The 21,780-nt window shown below is 37.7% G+C and overlaps 1 protein-coding gene across 2 annotated transcripts; it reads right to left on the bottom strand.

Annotated features, from left to right (window-relative positions):
- Positions 1-9,335: 9,335 nt before the first annotated feature.
- LOC126782726 (protein NUCLEOLAR COMPLEX ASSOCIATED 4) lies at positions 9,336-15,194 on the bottom strand. 2 transcript variants are annotated; one of them, XM_050508033.1, is made up of 15 exons: positions 14,780-15,192; positions 14,602-14,694; positions 14,436-14,509; positions 14,279-14,340; positions 14,135-14,186; positions 13,585-13,685; positions 13,090-13,163; positions 12,848-12,949; positions 12,445-12,503; positions 12,176-12,350; positions 11,471-11,644; positions 10,825-10,993; positions 10,595-10,652; positions 10,405-10,510; positions 9,336-9,779 (listed from the first exon to the last, which is right to left on the bottom strand). In XM_050508033.1, the coding sequence occupies exons 1-15, from the start codon at positions 15,143-15,145 to the stop codon at positions 9,573-9,575; spliced, it is 1,872 nt and encodes a 623-aa protein (XP_050363990.1). In that variant the 5' UTR covers positions 15,146-15,192; the 3' UTR covers positions 9,336-9,572. The 2 variants fall into 2 exon arrangements, with proteins under 2 accessions (XP_050363990.1, XP_050363992.1); XM_050508035.1 differs by lacking the exons at positions 12,176-12,350; positions 12,445-12,503 and having other exon boundaries at positions 14,780-15,194.
- Between the last annotated feature and the right edge of the window lie 6,586 nt (positions 15,195-21,780).

Below are 21,780 nucleotides of genomic sequence, written 5' to 3'. Positions count from 1 at the left end.
CCTTTCACTTGGTAATCTTGAAGTGAATCATTGTTTTAAAACGCTAAGACGTATGTCAAGACATTTTTTCTGAGAACTTTAAAACAAGACATGAGGCATAAAAGGTGCAATCCTTACAACATAAAAAATAATAAACAAGGCTACTTAATGTAATTACTAGTCTTATACACTAGTCATATACATACCACATGAAGAATATCTAAACAACATATATATAAATTGTCATTCATACATATAATAAGTAAAGTATCAAAAGTCTAGAGTTCAACAACCAAATATCAAGAACAAATGTTAGAATATACTTCATGCTTCAAATCATCATCCTGATCGACTATAAAATCCTCATCTAAACTATGATCATCATTATTACCATGAACACCACTACAACCATTGGTGGATTTAGAATGAAAATTCCATCTAGGCTAATTATGAGTCACTAATAAGATTTTATTTTCAATGTTGTTTCCAAGATTTTTCTTTTTATTTCTGATGTAATAATGATAAATTTAAACTCAAAGAGCACGCACTATATATATAGTGCTCTCATTTAACCCAATGTGCTTAAGAGGTAGATAAAATTAGGAAAATGAAAAATGGAAGGAAAGTAAGAAATAGAGTGACAGAAAATACAAAAAAATGAATTTCTTAAGGGAAAATAGAAAAAACAAAGATGAAAATGTGGAAAGAGGAAAGAGAAAAAAGGATGAAGCATATCAGATATGAATGACTCTGGGGTCGTAATGGACTATAAAGGCAAACTTTTGTAACTAGGCTAACTCAACTAACTCATCATTCATATTTAAGAGCACATAAAAGTTTCAACTACTTTAAATTTTCGTCTGGGCTTGGAGCCCATAAAGCCTTCCAAGTGAATCTGTCACTGACCACAACATGCGAATAAAGGGGATTAGTATCATCATATGGATTCTCTCTAATGTCATCATCTATAATATTAACAAGGTGCATATATTTTCTCGAAATATTTTTTTCTACCTATTCAAAAATGTGAAAAACAATTAATAATAGAGTTAACAAACCCTTAGAGAATAAAATTACAAAAATATATATAAGTTTTATTTAAAACTAGTAATGAAGATTTACACGAGAAATGGAAAGTTGGATTTACAAATGGAGGAAGTCCTTTTCTGTTTCGTATTTGGGATGTTTCTTTTTCCCACTCGGATTTAAGATTTTTTTTTATCCTAATGGGAGTTGGACTAGAATTGGCACATGAAGATTTCCAATTGTGCCAAGCGGTAGGGCCCGCTGATCATAGCATTCAAATTTTGGTGAAAGTTGCAGTAAAATTAGCGTGCCTTCAAAGCTTCAAGCCCTGAGAATCAATGTCAAGTCTGAAGGGTTCAAATAGTTGCATGTATTTGATTTGCGATCAAATAATTTTTGATATAATTTTTAATCTTTATCATTCTCATTAGACAAAGATGATTCTCTGATGATTTTCAGTGTTCCAGACTTCTAGTCTCTTTTTTTTCCATCGGTTTTGATTTTCTACATAAATGTGTGTGAAATATGTAGCATTTCATCATGCTTTTCGAGGAATCAGGGCTTGGGCGCTTTTGATTCTGATTGTGCCATGCTTAGGTGTGGTGAATGATAGAAAAATGTCATCAGTCATAAAGAAAACCATGATAAAAAATCTACATGGTGTTCTAATTTGGCAGCTATTCTAGATGAAACTCTAGATTATAAGTTGTAGTTCATGTTGGTAATGGAGGCTTCTTTTTCGATTTCAAATTTTCGATTGCTTTCATAGACGACCGTTTCTCTTCTGTTATGCTCGATTGGAAGGGACACGTCTTAATTAGAGTTGTTCGTATGCAATCTAGCCACGTCTAGAAGGATTGTGTATTGTTATGTATCGCAACATTCCTTATGATCTATGATGATTTTAGGGAGCTGTACTACTTTTTACAGTATGTGAAGTTGTGATCCATTAGAAACTGACTGAAGAATGTGACACAATTTTTTTTTACGATTAACCCTATATAGATATAAAGTAATTAAGTATAGGTTTTATAAATTGATGTGAACTGAATAGCCATTACATATCCCTCCGCTATGTCAGCGTATCAGACAAGAGATTATGAGCCTAAACTCAAAATTAGCATGCGTCATAGAACTGTTTTTTTAGTAGTAAGCTCAAATTGAAACAAGCTTGCCTATTCTATGACAACTATAAGCATAGTAATAGGAAAAATACTAAACTAAACCATATTTTTTTCCCTTCACATTAGGGTATGGAGCAGGACATTCAACATGGAGACTTGAACTACCTCCGATTTCCACTTCCACCTTCTTCTCTTTGGGTTTTTTCTTAGAGCCATAGGATCTGCCCTTCTTCTTCTAGGTCAATGGAGGCTTCATCAGCTCCACGTAATTTGGAACGATGACCAATCATCCTCTCTTCTTCCTCTTTAGAGTGATTATTAGGTCATCCATGCCCAAAGAATCCTCTCGAAACCCAGATAAAGAAATCAGCCCATCAGAAGGGCCCAGCCCTTCCGGCCCATTCCCTCCAGACTCGATCAAAAGAGACTAGCAATCAACTAAGCCATCCTAATGCTCGACCCATCTAAACTAGTACTAACTCCAGTCAACTGGGGTTTCCCGCCTGTTTTCCACCGAGCATGGGGTATGAACCACTGCTCTAGCTCCAACCATATATGATCCAAAGTTTTCCGTCAGCAATGGCACCACAATCAACCCCAAATCCTCCAATTCAGTGGTAACATGACATTCCACGTCGGACCCAAAACCAAATCCAATAGAGCTCTATCACAATCGTCACCCCTATGCCAAAAAAAAAAACCACAATCCTTGCAAAGACCATGGCAGTTTTCCAGTATGAACGCAAGAGGCACATAAAGTTCCAGTGAGAAATAGAAAATCGAGTTCGTGTGGATCCGACGCCGAACGTCGAAAACAACCCGAATACACTGAGTTTTCCCCTTCTTTTGCAAAGCTATAAGATCATACCTTACAAACTGTCACATCATGTGACCATTTCAGGGACTAGAATGCAACAGTATTCGTCGTAGCCCCGAATTAATAAGCAATCAATACGTTAAGACCGACGTGTCGACTACCTATTAACTCGAAAGTACAAGGCTAATGATAAAAATAAAAACAAAATGACAATAAGGCATGAGGAGCAAATGAAATATATACAAATAACAAATGCAGAAGGTAGCAATGTAAGACTCAAACATCAAACAAAGAACATGTCTAAGTCTCACCGGCCCACTCAGTCTGATAAGAAGGTAAATGACCAGGTCGGAAGACGAGATATACTAGAGTACATCAAATGCATCAACTGAATCAACTCGGAGATCGGAAAGCTGAAACATTGTGAAGTAAGATCACAGTCCCTACCGAGGTAGGGTTTGAAACGAAGGAAAATAAGATAAGGGTGCAATGCTTAAATTTAGGAACATATAAATGAGCGCTCAAGTAGGAAGTGAGAAAATGGAGTGAATGAATAACCAAAATGACGTTTGGTTATTGATAGGTAGGAAGATATCCATATGCGCAAAATGGAGCTAACTCCACGGTCGGATGATGTAATAAAGAAAACCATAGGATTATCGACATCGTTGGTAATTGGGGCCTCGGCTCACCTTCGGGTAAACTATGCGTCTAGTACTACCTATTCACGAGTCACGGAACTGGAAATTAGGACAACGGTACCATTCAAGATAAAATATATAGTGCCGGATATCAGGACAACGAAATCACCGTACATACACATAGTGGATACCGGATATCAGGACGACAGTATCACCAATAATACAGTATGGTGTCGGACATCAGGACAACAGGATCACCAATACTAAACAAAACACGGTGTCGGATATCAAAACAACAGAATCACCGATAATACAGTATGGTGCTAGACATCAGGACAACGAGATCACCACTACTATATAAGACATGGTGTCGAATATTAGGACAACAAATTCACCGATAATACAGTATGGTGCCGGACATCAAAACAACAGGATCACCACTACTAGATAAGACACGATGCCGGATATCAAGACAATGAATTCACCGATAATACAGTATAGTGCCGGACATCAGGACAACGGTATCACCATAGATAATGTATAATTGGTGTCGGACATCAGGACAACGGAATCACCGATATATTATATAGATAAATATCGTATGTGGATAAATATAGTTTCTAATCCCTACTGACAGGTGCCATAGTTCACCCAACTGAGTGAACCGAGTACTATTTACTAGTTAATTATGAGTCACTGTACCACTCATAAATAGATATTAAATTAATAACTATATTATCTAGTCTCGAGCAGGGGCTCGAGATGTAGACTAGATTCACCATTTATAAAATATCTCGATAAATTTACTATCTAACTCGAGTAAAGTGCTTGAGACGTCGACTAAATAACCGCAGGAATAACGATAAATATGATAATGAGGAAATAAATTAAATAAAGTTGTGCATTACACAATTAAAAATATCACTAACTCGGAAAAGTAACGGTTTACCCTAGTGGGCAGCTCACCCCTTACCTGGGATAGCAGTGCCGAAGTCCGTGCTTTAGATCTCGCTCCTCGTGCTATACGTAGAATCACGTCCCTCGAGTTTGTCTCATAGCTCAACGAATAACGGAAAATGGGAGTAAGGTTTACTATGCTTATAGTTTCTTTAACAAATTATCGACGATTGACTAATTTGACCATTCGAGTCGAGGTCTCAGGATAATTGGTTGATTTTTTCAAAGGTGAGTGTGAATTTATTTTATAGATATTCGTATTCTAGATTTAAGATGCGAATTACCAATAAAGATGGAAATAATTAATTTATTATTCCGGCATTAAATCTCACGTTTAAGAGTTCTTCAATCTTCGATTCGGGAGGAAATCGAGTTTAACGTTTAACCGTAAAGCAAAACTTACGTTTAGCGAAAAATTACTAATTTTCCTTAATCCAATTTAAGTCGAGAAACCTAAAGGTAAAAGGTTAACTAAAGATTTACCGAAATAACAAAATAGTAATTCTGAAAAGATAAATGTAAACAGTAAAATAGAAATTTCAGCAAAGTAAATATGTCAGAGGTATGACTGTAAATACTGAAAGTCAACAGGGGTATCCTAATAATTTTACTCCACGGTAAAACAGTAAAAATGTAAATTGGTAACAGTAAAAACCATCAACGTTTCTGGCGAAGATCTAAGCCTATACTCAACCAAATTCAACATGCAACCATACTAAACGAATCAAAACAACATTACGATCATAACAATACCAAAATGAAGGAAATTAGAGCTCGTTTGAAACCTCTACGAAACACCGGAATGAATCCGGTCGGAACTGTTGCGATTTCGAGCTGTTGCGGGTGGTCCCAGACCCCTCGTTGGTCTACTATTGCCCAGAAGTTTCGATTCTTTCTCAAACTCATCTGGATGCAAGGAGAACTCACCGGAGAACGAGGTCGATGGAGGAGATGCGACGAAGGCAATAGAAAAAGAGAAAAATCTTCGATTAGGTTCTAATTCGGGAGATCGAGGAAGAAATTGAGTTGGGTTGGAAGATTAAAAGCTAAACTTACCAACAAGAAGAGAGAGAGAGAGAGATTAAAAGCTAATCTACGTCGGCGTCGACTGCTCCCAACTTGATCTCCTCAGAGTGTTGCTTGAATTTGACATGCCAGAACAAGATTTTGAAGATGAGAGAGAGAGAGAGAGAGAGAGAGAGAGAGAGAGAGAGAGAGAACGACGGTGGTGGCATTGCCTGACGGCGGCGCGGCGGAGGAGCTGTCGCGCTCTCTGTGTTTCCAAGAGAGAAGGGAGAACGCCCCCGAAGTAGAGCCAGAAAAGAAGAAGAAAAGAAATAAAAGAAAGAGGGAAAGAAGAAAAGTGGGCCTGGGCTCGGGCTGAAATAGCTTGGGCTTGGGCTTATCTCAGACCCAAATCCAAAACGAAATTAAAACTTTAGAAATTCGTAGAAAATATACCGAACGTTGGAAAAATATTCTACGAATACTCTCGCGCTTGTGTCGACGTGTAGCATAACAAAAATATTAAAATACAAATTAGATTTCATGAAAACAAATGTAGGTTAGCGTGTTCTAAATATTGGAAAATGACAAAAAATTCAGGGCTCACACAAACACCCCCAAGCCATCCCCAATACGCAAGGTTTGAAGAAACACTAAGCGATATGCAGGCGGAAAGCTACCTCCTAGCGCCTAGACGGCTAGGCGAATTCGAATTATTAAATAATTATTTATTTTTATATGTGTAATTAAACTATTTATATGATTAAAAATATATAATGATTCTCAATATTAATTTTCAAAATAGTCTAAACTCAAAAGAACTTAAGTCCAAAATCCTTACAAAAATATTAAAACAAAAGGTAAATTGTAAAAATAAATGCAACATTAAATCTCAAGTTCTTCTCCTCTAAATATTTCCCTAATTCTTCCGGTATCAGACTTAAACTCAATATCTTTTTATCATTCCTCATCTTCTGTGTTATCATCCGAAATAAAATCTTCATCATAAATTTCTTTTACTTCTACTACGTTTTAATTTTCTTTTTTTTAATTCCACTGATTTTGACCGCCATGACCACCACATACCAGAGGAACTCCGTGGACCGCCTTGGACCACCTAGGCAGCTGTCAAATCCCTCGAACGCCACAGATGACCAAATAGGCAAAAAGCGTGGCGGTGACATGCCTCCTAGCGCCTAGGCAGCTGCTTTTTAGAACATTGTCAATACGGCGTAGGGTATTCTCAGTGATCAGTGGCGAGGGAGAAATTTTTTTGACTGGGGGCAAAGGAATTGGCTAAAATTCCAAAGGTACTGGAATTCGTACAATGCCGTAAAGCCCAATTGATTGAATGAGAACCTGGAACTTAGAGTTAAAAAATCGAGAAGGGTAACAGAGAGAAAAGGAGGAGGATGTGGATCATGAGGCAGAGTCGAACTGAACGGATTAATTCGAGGATTTATACACGAGGAATATGGGGATTTCACATTTTCATGGGTGAAAGCATGTTGTCGTCACCATCAGTGAAGAAGAATATGGAGATTCATGGTGGCGTTGAATAAGAAGAAGAGGGAATGTTCTTTACCTAGAGGGCTAGTCAAATAATTTGACTCAAATATGTGGCTATTTGTTGTGCCAAATCAGTGAAATTACATTTGTGCATTAACCCAAGTTAGGAAATAAGAATCTTGCGAGAGAAATTCTGCTGTGGGGCGAGCGTACCACGTGGCGGTGGGGCTGTCCAATCAAAACACAGCCGGAGGGGTGTTTTGGGTATAAAGATTTTTAAAATGAGAGCACAATGGGAACTGAACAATAAAATGCTTGATTTTGATTGGATTGCCCCATGACCACGTGGTGGGGAAGTCCCTATTTAATAATTTTTCATCTTGCGAGATATATTTCACCAATTTTTGTGCTGGTGTGGAATAAAATATGTTTTCACTGGGGCCAAAACTACATCACGTGGACCAATTTTATGATTCCACTATGGGCATGAGCATGCGCTCGTCCTTAGCTGGCTCCGCCAATGTCAATGATCATCCCAATCCTCAACCTAGTCACTACCACCTATGCTACCATCAGATGCAAGGGTACATCCTCCATAGGTCGGAGTCTGTCACAGGCCGCCACTTGTAACATTGAGTTGCCATAAAACTAAAGGCTGGATTTTGAGAACATGGTTTTTGATGTAGAACAGATGACAAGAAGAATTGAAGAGCAAATGGACCGACGCAAGAAAATGATGGCTGACACTATTCATGTATGGGCTTCGAGCTCAGAATAGGGCGAATAATATCTTTTCGGATAGGGAATGGCGCTAGAAACAAAACACGTACCTTTGTTATGATGTGTGTGCTTTTTCGGGCATCCGATGTCGTTTAGGCTCTCAAAAACAACCTTTAATATTTTTTGAAATTATTTTAGATTTTGTTTGTTTTAGATTTTATTTTATTTTAAGTCATGTGCTTGATTAGGCTTTTGTTAGTACCATAGGATTTCGTTTTAGTATTTAAGCCACCTCTTGTGGCCGTATAAGACATCTCTCATAATATAAACTTTTGAGTTCTCTCAATTTTCTTGGTGGATTTCAGAACTTTTCGTGGATTTGAGAAATCTTAGTCTTGTGGATTCAAGACTGTCGTTAGTTAGTGGATTCTAACATATTAGTTTCGTTGCATTAGTTTCTCTCTCTCAATTTCCGAATTGGAAGACGAACACACCTATACGTTCCTCTTCCCGCCCCAAAATCTTGTCTTTGAGTTACCAGATTCGCGAAACCGTAGCGGTGAAAGGAGGAATCACAACTGGTTTCTTGAAGGAGATAAGCTTGCCACAAAGGTAGAAGAAGGGATCGTCGTCCCTATTGAGCCTCACGGAGTCACGGGCTCCACAGTTGCCGTTGGGTTCATTGGCCTAGCCGCCGGAAAGATCTTGATCAGTGACGCCACTAGAGAAACCCTAGTAGAGAGCAACACAACCGACTTTTTTTCATTTTTAATACATATTTAACTGAAGAATTAACTCAATTAGCTGAGGAATGTGATGCCCTCTTAAGCTAAAACTTGCTATTTATTTTCTCCTACTTTTGCTAGAGAGCCAACAACTCTCCCAAGTTCACCATGAAATGTATTCCTTCCTTATCAAGGTGAGATGTATTTACACAATCCGTATTGCACATAACTAGTGAAAGGCTCTCTCTGGGAGCTACGCGTGAAAGGCTCTCTCTCCTGGCGCTCTTTGCGCATCAAGATTTGTTCTAAAAATTTTAGTAATTAACCATCTTAGCAAAAAGAAAGGGAGCCGGGCACATCTTTTAGACTGTTAGAGTGGCCACAGTGAACCAGCATGTCTCAAACTCTCAACCATCAAACCATGAACAATTAAGCCAGTAAAGAAATGTGCCCTCATCTGCTAGACTGCTACTACTTCATGATCCATCTTCAGACCACAGCCTGTGCATCAAGGGACCAGTCTCGCGTAAGCAAATCACAGCAACAATTACTTAACTAGTAAGATACCAAACGGCGTTATAAGACTTGGTTTCCCTTAAAAAAAATATGATGTACTGTAGTCTCATTATTCTGACGAGTCAATGTACGCTCAGGCCAACTCCGATTTCCAGTGCTTGTAGCATAAGACAAGTATGCCATTACTTTGCCCGCAGACTCATCATGAACTTTCCAAAGTCCTCATCGTTTAGATGCAAAGTACACTCAAGTATCCATTCTTCAAACACAATAAAAGGCAATAATGTGTGCCAAAGATTAAAAGGAGAAGCAGATAAACGTAATACTCTTCGGTAGTACCCTTAATAATATATAATCGTTTCATAAATTTATAGTAAATCAACAATGTGAAAGGAAAATACTCGTTTGATACAAGTTGAAGGTCTTAAGTGTGCTATGAAGTTTAGGGCTAGACTAATAGCCTCTATGGTTGAGCAAAAATTTGCTCATCAAAATGTAATTAATAAGCAATTTGTCTCGCCGATATATTGAATCACGATCACAATTTTATGAGTTATGAACACGCAACTCTTTGTCGTTTTCCTTGATTATGATCACTTTTGTTGTGCATTTTCCCATTTTCATGAGTGCCATCGTTCTTTCTCTTAGGGTCCTCACACTTGAACGTCCAACCAAGAAAATCGCTTTCAGATTCTGGGAATAAAGAAGTGGGAGTCGTTCTATAGAATGATATTGGAGCCTGCTTTACTCGCCTTCTCATCTGCAAAATAGTCAAAGAAATTATCAAATCAAGGACAACATATTGCCTACCGCAAAGCACTATTCTACTTTTCTTCTAACTAGGACCCGAATAATAACATCATGACAGAAATAACCGGCACAGTTACTATCACACTGATTCATGAGCATATGCATGGATGAAACTGACCATTACAGTGGAAATGTATATATACCAGCGCTGCTCTGCTGAGCTCCAGAGGAATTAAAAAATGGACTTAATCCAACTTTGTGGATTAGCTGGTACAAAAGCTTAATTGCACAGGCACAAGTCAAAACCAGCTTATGATTTTAGGCAGCAAGCACATATTCTATTTCTTCCAGAATATTGCAACTACGTTACTAACATACCCTATATTCTTGTGATCTGATTTTATTATCAAATAGCCCACAATACCCTCTCAATATAATGAATAATTTCTATAACTGATATAGCAGGAAATTTTATTAAAAAATGAAATGGTGTGTAGATTGGATCATTGGAATTCAAGGTGTTGATAACTCCCTTTGCATATTCTTTAAAAGGTCAATTTCATAAATGCTTTCAAATTATACTGCATTACTGCATGAAATCTTAGACCAATATACTACCTCTTTGGATATACTACCTCTTCTCCAAATATTGTTGCATATGAACCCGAGCTGAAGTCTTCAATAGAAATTTCAGTGGTTTTGCTTCTGACTGTCAAATCATTCTCAAGTGACACCACAAACCTATTTCCCAAGAAGCATTGGTATTAAGAAAACCACGGGCACAGAGGCATATAAAAATTAGGCAAGATAGGACTAAAAATGAACCTTGCAACATGAGGGCAGTAATGGTGACGGAGGGTATCAATCTCCCAGAGTGAACTTCCTGTATGAAACAGCTCTAATCAGTATGCCAAAGCTACTTTCATAAGTATAGCAATATAGCATTTGCACATGTATGTTGATGTCAAATCAGATGTGAGAGGACTTTCACATATTAATGTGTAACATCAGGATTTGGCATGCGGTATCCGAGGAGGGAAAGAGGGGGAGCTTACTCATGGCATTTGATTTCTTTGGGTCACTTTGTTCATTATCAAAGGGATCAATGACTGGCTTCCAGAGTGACTGATCTGTTGAATCAGTAACATTAGCACCCACACCTTCTTGAGTACTTACCTCTGCTTCTGGATCAACTTTCACAGTTTCTTGATCACCTTGCTGCACCTTCAGATGCATGAAATAAATTAACAAAAGATTGCTGGTTCACAGCAACAGGCAAATATCTAAGTAATCATAAGAAAATATAACTACACCCAAGATAGTGAAAGTCAAATAGTGAAGTCATAGCTCTTCCAAAATTTGCACTCCCCTATGGCGCACAATACAGAGAATTACTACTTCCATTTTTAGCCATCAATATGTCAGGTGAATAGCTCTTTTCAGGAATCAGTAAGTATTTGGGTGGGTAAAACCTTGTATGCTAATTTTCTTATTCAAGATCTGTAAACCTGAGGCATGCAATCTTCTAATAAACGTATTGATGTTTATCTAAGGCCTTTAAAAAGGAATTCATCAGTTGTTGACTACAAATGAACACCTCAAAAGACTACTTACTCATGCAACCTGGCTGGGTTGCTCACATTCACAACAAAAGGAAAGTAATTGCATTCAAAGAGGACAAAATAAAGAATGTATAGTTACCCGATTCACCAAACAGTTGATTGAAGGGTGTCGCTGTAGAAGATTATGGATCAACGCAATAATAACCAAGGCTCCAGAAGGAGGGACTGAAAGTGACAGCCTACTCAATTTCTTAGCAAAAGCAGCAGCCAAATAAGCAGGAAGAAGTGGTGACTTTAAGCAAGAATCAAGAAGCTGTGAAAAGTAAAGAACACAAATAATCAATGACAATTACATCACTGAAGCTTCTTATTAACTTTCAACTCTAATTTCGGCCTTCTTTATCAATACTCAAAGCTCAACTATTTTTTCAAACCCCCTCCAACTTTATTTTCATATAGTGAGATACAAGAATCAAGTAGTGCAAATGGTGTGGAATATACATGACCGACATATTAACTCTTCAACTCCAATTTCGGCCTTCGTTATTAATACTCAAAGCTTGACTACTTTGTCAAACCCTCTCGAAGCTTATTTCCGTGATAGTGAGATATAAGAATCACATTATGCAAATGGCATGGAATGTAAATGAAATTGTCTGATTGGAAAAATAAGAATACTCTAAAGAATAAAATTGACAGACTCTAAGCACTACTTGTAATCCATATTTGCTGGAAACATCCCTACATATGTCCTGTGAATGCATATACACACTTAAATGTATACACTCCGAATTACATAAGTTCACATACAAGGTGATTGTTATGCAGTAGTTATTGACATTACCTGAAAAAACTTTGATCGATGCTTTGCCATAAAAATTGAAGGAATCAGTAATGCGTATAGTTTCTCATAGAAGTTGGGGTACTCTAAACCATATTTTGTCATAATGATGAAGAGACTGCTAAGAGCCATGACGCTGACAACACCACCGATGTCGTATGATCTAGTTAAGAAGTCACTGTACGTAGTCAAAATAGATGATAGGTAGGCAAACAATTAGGTTGAGTCAGAAGAAGAAAAGGATGAAAAAATGAAACTATTCCAGAATGTACCATAGCACAACGGGGTTAGATATATAAGGAATGACTGCCTGATGAAAGCTGGCAAGAACCTGAGCACAAAAAGATGCCAGATTAGAATATGCTGAAGCATGAGAATCAGATGTCCTCAATGTAAAATAGAAATTGGATAGGCAAGCACCAAAACATTGGACATGAAAACAGTTACAATTTGAGGCTTCATAGTCTATCAGCACTTTTAAAGATGTATATTACTCGTGACATGAGATGACGAGATACAAAAACATTTGGCACAACATAACTTTAGTTAGTAATGAAATGAATAGAGTCCATATCAAGAGGAAAAGAATGGAGATAACATCGAGCCAATCATCGAGACATACTAAACATTTATGTCTAAGAGACACATCACAACAGGAGAGAGAATTTATCTTACCTCCTTGTACACATCAAGAGGAAGTGGTAACCTTAAAAATGACAACCACGCTTTAGTAAATTTTAGTTTCATCTTTTTGACAATGTTGGCTGCAGACAACGCCTGCATTATGATATGAAAGGAATATGATACTATGCCATAAGGCAAAATACAGAGGATTATCTAGTCATGTATTATAAACTGATGAAATAATCTCAATAACTGTATTGACACATCTTTTTCAGTATATATTGATAACTTACATTCTCATTATGCTTCTTAGTCTTCTGCTTTTTATCTTTTGCTTTCTGGCTCTCAGAATGATCTTCATATTGGTCTACAGAAAAAAAATGTCAATGAGAGATGAATTCAGAAAAACTAAATTACAATCAATCACAAAGTAGCAGATGTAATAAACAGGGAAACAGGGCAGGGTACAAAGGTTTGTTTTTGGCGTCATCAAAATCTGAAGTAGTCTGAACTCCCAGTATGTGGCATGAGGACAGCTCAACACACTTAATAAATAAAGTGAAGGTAACATTCACTTAAGAAAGCCGCACACATTCATGCATAATAACAAAAACATTTGCATTGGTGAATAAGAAGATTTGAGTTGAAAGCAGCAATCAACATCTCTGATTGTCATTATGTTTTATTAACATGAACAATGATGAAGTTCATGGTAGGATTTAAAAACCCATCCATGATTATTAGTAATGAATGTAAAAGAGCTATTTTTAAGGGAAGGGAACACTTACTTGATTCACTCCACATGTCATAATCAGTTTTTTCAACTGAACATTCAAAAGCAGGGATATGTGACATAATGTAATGGATATTGCGAAATGGTTGCTCCATGCTGCAAAAAAAGTAAACAAGTCTAAGCAATCAAAAGCCAACAAGTTGCAGTGACAACTTATAAAGTAGTCTAACTTGCTAATTAAACAATAATTCAATAAGCCCCAGCATAAAATAAGTAGAAAACAAAAATGACAATAGGCTTGTGAAAGAAGAACCCAAAATTAAAGGAGGCACACAAGGATAAAAATCAAAGTTGCTAGTTCAAAACTATGAAGGTAGAAAACCATGATATAAATATGGTGCAAACCATTCCTGACAATAGTATCAACGATTGGAAGACTCAGAATCTAGCACACAGATTTAATGCAGTACTGTTTAAGATATTATTTCAAATGTAGGTCCAGAAAAAATTACAATCTCATATATCTTGTATCACGGAAGAGGAGCCAACAGAATAAGAGAATACAATTTTCTTAAGAACGTGACAACAATGTGAAAAGCACCAACCTTTCACTAGGATGACTCCCATTATTAACGTCTGCGTTCTGATTTCTATCATCTGCAGGGTAGGTACATATCAATAAGCCAATATAGATAAGTAAGAAAAAGTAAATAGTAAAGCCTATTGCAAAGATTCACAGGAGAAGGTACCGGAAATGCCTTTTGCATCTAGCGTTTTTGCAAGCTTTTCCATGCTAATGTAGGTAAAATAACTGCAACAAACAGATACAAATTATAATTCGAAAAACCACTGAGCCACATTTCGAATACCTGACAAAGAACTAAGAATGAAGCGATCAGACTTTACCAGACATCGATATACTTGAAATACTTTGATGCAAGCAAGTCCACCAAGACATTCGCCGACGCGGCAGAGTACACCTATAGACAAAAACCACAGAAACATCACAAAACAGCTCCTCAAAATCACAACAAAAGTAGCCAACACAAACTCAAAGTCTGATTAAACTCACAATGCTGCGAAGAAACCTATGGAATATAGCAGAGTGAAACTTCCCTCCATTTCCGAGCTTCACAAACTCCATCAGTGCATCCAACACTACTTCCTAACACCATTACCAAAATCTCAATCAGAAAATTAAACAACAAAAAATGATAACTACTCATGATTAGGTTAATTAGAAGCAGAACCTTGAGAGTGTCATCGGAGTCCGGCGAGAGGAGGATCTGGACGAGGGACTCGACGAGCTCGTCGAATTTAGACCGGAGCCAGGTGCGGTAGATGAGCTCGGGGTCGTCGGCGGCGGCGGAGGAAGAGGAGGAGGAGGAGGAGGAGGAAGGGAGGTCGGGGAGGAGGGGAGTGAAGAAGGCTTGGACGGAGAGGAGGGACTCGACGACGAACTGAGGCGGCGAGGTTGGGGAGATGAAGGAGAGAAGCTTGGGGAGGTTGTTGGTGTGAGTACGGGAGGAGAGGAGGTCGTGGCCTAGGGATTTGAGGTCGGAGAGCCTGGTGGTTTTCTGCTTCTGCTTTTGGTTCTTTGAGAGAATCGAGGCCATGGCGGAGGTCAAGCTCGGCGGGAACGGAAACTGTGCAGAGAAGAATAGAAGGGTTCAGGGGTTTAGTATGTTAGGTTTTTACTGTAACGACGTCGTTTCGGGTTGATGCTAATAAGTTTCGATAAAAATCGATGATCGTGATGACTTGGCAGGGTTTTTATGCATGCGCTAACTGTTAATCATATATTCTAAATCGACACAAATTAAGTACAAGTAGTCGCGAACAAGCTAGCACGACCTCTTCTGCGTTCTGGATCACTGTCCAATTAATAATACAGTATCTGAATTCTATACAAATGTTTGGTTATGGATAGAAACTTGAGCGAGCAACTGGTGCCATCCTCCATCAAGCGATCATGTGTCTCTGCAGTTGAAGAAGCACATAGCTCTACCTCAAGATGTTTGAGACTTGGTAATGGCGGGAGGCTAGGGGGTACGAAACATGGTGGAAAAGTACATGGCTCAGGGAGGGTAACAATATGTAGGATACTTCCTTAGAACAATTGAAATTTCTGAGACAATTTATCAGACATCTGAAATTCAATTCATATACATCAGAGTGATCAGACTCCACAGGTCTATAATGGAGTTCGATCCTAGCCTCCAATAAGTTAGGAAGATTCAAATAAAAGAAAGGCTTGATGGGTTCTGTACTAGAAAATGCAAAACGTTTCAGGTTCTTGCTAGAGATTTCGATGTACTCGTGGTAATCCCAGTGGCATTCATCCAGAACCAAACTCTCCAGGATGGGAAAACTCGAACTGAAGCTATTACACCATGCTTTTGTCAAGAATATGTCACAAAGCCATATGCTTCTCACTCTTTGACATGGGAAAACTCGAACTGAAACATTTACTGGCTAGAAATGCTTCCAAGAAACTTCAAAGATTCGAGATTTATAGCTTCAACTTTAATACCCCATTCGTCACAATTGAGAACTTCCAAGGATTTGAGACTCAAAATCTTAAGATCTGAGAGGCCGGTGCATGAAGTTAACACCAAATGCTCTAGAGAATGGCATCCAGTTATCAAGTGCATGAAGGAAGCGAGCCTCCTGAATTGCACTATTATTAGGGACATAGTTTTCAAAGAAGGAAGGCTTATGGGATCAATGCTGTCCTGCACGGTCACACCCTGCAGCTTTAGGGTGGTCAAGGATTTTGCATTATTGAGAATTGGTTGTGGTATGTAGAAGGGTCTGTAAGATCTCACCCCGGATTTCTTTGGTCTTATAAACAAGATCTCTATCTCTTTAACATTTCTCTCCACTGCAAGACTCAGCCACTTGTTTACGCTTCTAAGACCTCCATAGTACCTCATCCGAAGCCTGAACTTGTCTATGTCGGACTTATCTTTTGCACGGCGCTTCGAACACCTAGACATGAAGTTAATGAAGTTTCTTCGTTGAAGCTTGCACCTATCACTACATAGCTTTCCACCCTCATCTTCATCGAAATCTAACACAGAAACCGAAGACCATATGTTTCTCCATTCCTTTGAAAGAATGCTGGCGCGGGCGGCATGCTTGGTGGAGATGAGAGAGAGGATTGGTGCATGACATTGCTAGGTATCTCAGCTGTGTATGTATCCATGACCATTCTATTGTCGTCTTGGCTCTGATCATCTTTGATCTTTTGGTTTCTGCCTGCGTTTTTCCTTTTCCTAGCCATTCTTAATCAAATTAACCATACAGAAAAGAACTTGAGCTGACGCTTAGCCTTTTATAAGCGCATCTTGGCCTTTAGCCAATTCATTCCTAGTCGCGTAAGATATCCTTATTGGGCGTCACAGTTCATTTGCATGATCGAGTCCAACTCCTTAAAGGAGTAGGAATTATTAATACTAAGAACCTAAGGATTCTTGTTTTACTCTATTCTAATGGTGAGACATTTGAATTACCACAAGGAAGCAATAGGGAATCGTCGAGCGCTCTCCGGCTCTACAACTGTCGGCCGCCGGCCTTTGTCAACGGCAAGTTTAAGCATCCCCAGTATGACAATCCTGGATCCGCCACTAAAAGTGGAAGCGCGCCGTTGCGGCGTCTAAAACGCATCGTTACTCTGCTCGGCATCGGCGCCACAAGACCGAGGACCTTACACTGCGCCAAGATCGAAAATCTCCTCCGGAAGCTCGTCAGGCACCACAGCTGGGTGTGCTGCTCGGCGGCCGAGCCTGCGACTGGTCGCCGGCGAACAACCGCTTCATGTATTCGTCGATATATGATCGTCGGCTTCCAGAAATTGTGGCATTACAAGCTCCCAAAGGAGATGCAATATTAATGGAGGGAGTCTGACCAGTTTTACAGTAGGTAATCAAATGAACTGGTTGCAGGCTCAGAAACCTCTGGTAAATGATGCAGTAGACAATATACTACGTATTTTTCCTGCTGATTCTGACAGTGGCTTACGTAGAGAGACCTTTGTGGAGGTTGAAGACATGGAAATAGAAATTTCTCCAGTGAAATATGAGACCCAGGATTTCTATGCGGACAGCGGACTCTGCTGAAAACTCAGAAGGTGAAGCTGCTTTCGCTAATCATGGTGGTCAAATGCAGTATATAGACATGCAATGTGTTTCCTGAAGCTTTCCCAGTATGAAGAGGACAGAATGTCAGTGTGTCTGAATGGAGAGGAAGGTGAACATAAACCACGTTACTCGGTTTCTTTCAATAAGACCCCGGGACGAGCCAAAAAGGTTTGGAAATTGCGTTGTACATGGTGGTCTACTCGTCACTTCAGCCCTGATATACTTGCATCAGAGAATGCAGCAGGTGATATGGAGCTCTTAACTTACAAAGCAGCGGGAGCAGTGCATATGTATGGGTTCAGACTTCCATTACTTCGTAAGCGCGAGACGGACTTGCTTATGTGTTTGCAAATGCTCATTAGTAACTCTACTAGAATCTCTTCCAACTATCAGCACAGAACTAACTGATCTTGTGGGTACCTGCAATCTCTTCCAAATATAGATAGCATTTTTGTAACACCTGCAATCGCCTCCATATTGAGTTGTAAATATTAGTGTGTTTAGTAATTATTACCTTTTAATAAAAAAGGAGCTTTTCAGTTGAATTTTGTATATGAATTTCAACCAAAATTCAAGATCGTGAAACCAATCACCTTCACAGCCCGATGGCCATTAGTAGTTGTGAGTATGATTTGATCGCTCTTCCATCAATGAGGTGCCCTTGAACTTCACTTGAATTTAGCATCCAAATGAAGGCATTCTTTGGTATATTTTAGACATGGCGCAATTCAATTGAGGACTTGTTTTGATGGTTGGTCGGAGATATATTCTGAGATGAATGGAGTGTCTAGGAGAAGATATTTTCAAGTACAAGGCCTAGTGGATCAGAGCATATCTGCTCTATCACCTTCCATGTTACAACTGTGAACTTCCTTGGTCAAAAACTAGATGATGTAGACCTCTGGTCAAAACCTCAGAATTAACCAGTAAATCTTAAATGAAATAACCAGACTCTGCAGATGTTAAGCCAACAGTACAGGATTTGAAAACATGAGATTTCCTGATAATGCAGACCTCTGGTCATAAACTACATGATATTTTCTAGAATGAAGGTCTGGATCAAAAGGTTATAGTTGCTTAAAGTTGACTCAATGCTCATGGACAGAATTTTGCTAATACTAGAAATGATGCCCGCGCGTTGCCGCGGGGTGATAAGTTGATGTTACTAATTTAGTACACACTTCGACGCTAGGATATCTAGAACATAGGCTGATATCTGGTACAAACTCAAAGTCAATTGATAAGTTCATCACTTGTGGAAATTATTATTCCATTGGACTACATTGTTTCAACCTTTGGGTACGGTAAACTGTTCTTGATTGAACTTCGGTGGTGTTTGTTTGGTTCATTTTCTCTTATTATTCTTCGTATGACAATCTATTTATTTCAGCAACAGTGATGATGTGTAACTCAACGTCTCCAGCGCTTGTATTCTGAATATTTGTTAGACGATGAACTGGGTAGACAACATGTAGTTTTAGATTACCATATCTGTCAAAACTAATCTCCCATATACATTGTTTTAGTATATGGTCTTGGATTTCTTGTGGCATATTATGTCGTCATTCACTCTTGTATTATGTGACTAACCCCCTCGCACTTGATTCCAAAGAGTTTTTCTACTACATCTACGGTGGGTAAGAGTTTGATTGATCTAGTGTCATCTTTAAGAGATAGCTGAAACAGATACCTATTCATCCTGACATATGAGCCAAATTAATACTTGTTTTTCTATCTAATATTTTACGTGTCATCAATATGAAGCATAATGAAGGTAGTTCTTACTTATATTGCATTTCCAACTTGTTCACCATGCACTGAACAACTCAGTTGTTGTGGAGAAAGATCTGTTGTAACTTATATACTGCATATGGTACACACGATGTAAAACCATCCCCATTGTACTCACACATTCAATTGTAGCTTTTAGACTGGATACTTTTGTCTAAGATTTAAGATTATATCAAAGTGATTAAGTCTGTATCGTATTGTAGTTGGTAATGTACAACCATAGATATGGAGCAATATTTGGGGTAGCAGACCTTAATCTATTATGGAGCAAGAGGAACATGTAGGAGAAATTAAATGGTGTATAAGTTTTTACAACAACAGTATTGTATTTGTAATTGTTTTCATTGTCATTATTTCTTTTGAGTTCTAAAATTGGAAATTACCATTGTCTTTACTCTTCTGTCTAGTCGATGGTTGGATTGATGAATAAGCAAGTGTTTGGGGTGGCATGTAGAAAAATGCTACATGACATTGTTGAATCATTTCTGTTGTTTGTTATACTCATAGGTTAAAAATACAGTTATGAGTATGTGAGTTTCTTTTTTGTTTCACCTTGATTTGATTTCACTTCCAAGCTTGTAACTACTTCTATTGGTTGTGGTTTTATTGTGACAGCATCAGATTTTTCTACCATGTCCCCATATAAGGTTATAATTATGTCATCATTCCTGTGATTTACATCAGTTGATGTATTAATATGTTTAGTCTTCACTTGATTCTTGTTTTCACTAAATATATATATATATATATTAATAAATAGACAAATTTTGTGTTCTTGATTCTGACATAACGTCTCTGAGAAAATATATGAATGTCTGAAACTTTGTGACAAAATACTATAGTCTTCATCTGATTTTTATTTTCATTCAATATTTTTATGGAAGTTTGTGAGAAAATTCAAGGAAAGTAGACATGTACACCTTTATTATTGGATCAATTTGCCATTTAACGGTTACCGTTTAATATTGTTATAGATGAGTTAAGAATACATGCGTAGCTAACTTGTCATTAATCATAAAAAGTTTAATATAATTAACGATGAGTAAGAATGTGAGTGAATGTGTGATAAAATATCATGATGAGTTGTTGAATGCTATATTAATACTATGACACCTCTACATCTTTACTTGCATGAAATGGAGAAACTTATGAATCGGGGTTGATCATGATCACAGCTCCTATTACCTTAGTTTCAATGAGTATGGACTCTGAAAATATGGTTATGACTTATTTGTACCCTACTTCGTTTGAGGTGATTTGAAAGAGTTGCACGTACATATAACCTTGAAATTCACTCTAGATAGGAAGACTCAATAACATTACAATAATGAATCAAAATAGTGGAGGATTTCAAATTCAAATTCCGATTCAGGAAAGAAACTCGATTTTCATTGTATATAACTACCTAATAAAATGACTATAGCATATCAGAATTAGAATTCCACAATTAATATGAATTATGAATTTTAATAAAATAAAGATTGACAAAACAATGAAACATTTGCGTTAAGTTATGAATCAGCAAATCAAACATTTTCGCTACCCTACAAATCAATCAAAAATCTCTACCTTTGTCTGAACAAAAACATAACCAACATAAGGATAATTCAGGTCCGGTCCAAAATAAAATATGGGCATAAATGCCGATTTGCACCCCAAATTTGGCTGAAATTGTCAATTTGCACCCTGAACTTGCATTTGAGTCAATTTACCTCCTAAACTTGGTAAAAATTGCCGATTTACACCCCGAACTTGTATTTGAGTCAATTTACCTCCTAAACTTGGTAAAAATTGCCGATTTGCACCACATCCGTTAAATTTAACTGTTTTTATCCAATTTTGCATCACATGTCATACACATGAGGGGTAATGTTGTCATTTTCTATTTATATTTTTCTTAAAAATAAATAAAAATATTCTTTAAAATGAGGATTATTTTGTTAATCAAATTATTTATTTACATCTTTTTTTCTACCTACTTAACCCTACTTTGAATTATATATTCAATATACTCACTCATTCAAATATAGTGTGTTGTATATAAATATATTTTTATATGTACACATTGTTGGAGGATGAACAAAACGAGAATAATAACGACGTAATAGAACAAAACGTAACCGTTTATTGATTGATAATGAGGTCAATATATAGGCATTACATAACCACAATCCCGTAGGATTCGGAGTCCTAATCTATTACAGAGATGTGAATCTATCTCTAACAGGAAACATAATAAGGCTAAGACACACACAATGGTAGAATAGTAATTCTCTCGGAACACACATTTATTTTTAATTTTCAATGTATTTATTTAT

This window comes from Argentina anserina, chromosome 2 (genome assembly GCF_933775445.1).
Source record: "Argentina anserina chromosome 2, drPotAnse1.1, whole genome shotgun sequence".
Lineage (NCBI taxonomy): Eukaryota > Viridiplantae > Streptophyta > Magnoliopsida > Rosales > Rosaceae > Argentina > Argentina anserina.
The sequence above is the reverse complement of the archived record's forward strand: the minus strand, read 5'-3'. Positions and strand labels throughout refer to the sequence as shown.

What these genes read in the sequence shown, in the direction of transcription:
- LOC126782726 (XM_050508033.1), bottom strand. Translation starts at nt 15,145, where the DNA reads ATGGCCTCGATTCTCTCAAAGAACCAAAAGCAGAAGCAGAAAACCACC. An exon ending in TGACATGTGGAGTGAATCAA is followed by an intron (nt 13,164 to 13,584) that starts GTAAGTGTTCCC and finishes TTTTTTCTGTAG; the next exon opens with ACCAATATGAAGATCATTCT. An exon ending in CAACAATATTTGGAGAAGAG is followed by an intron (nt 9,780 to 10,404) that starts GTAGTATATCCA and finishes ACTATTTTGCAG; the next exon opens with ATGAGAAGGCGAGTAAAGCA.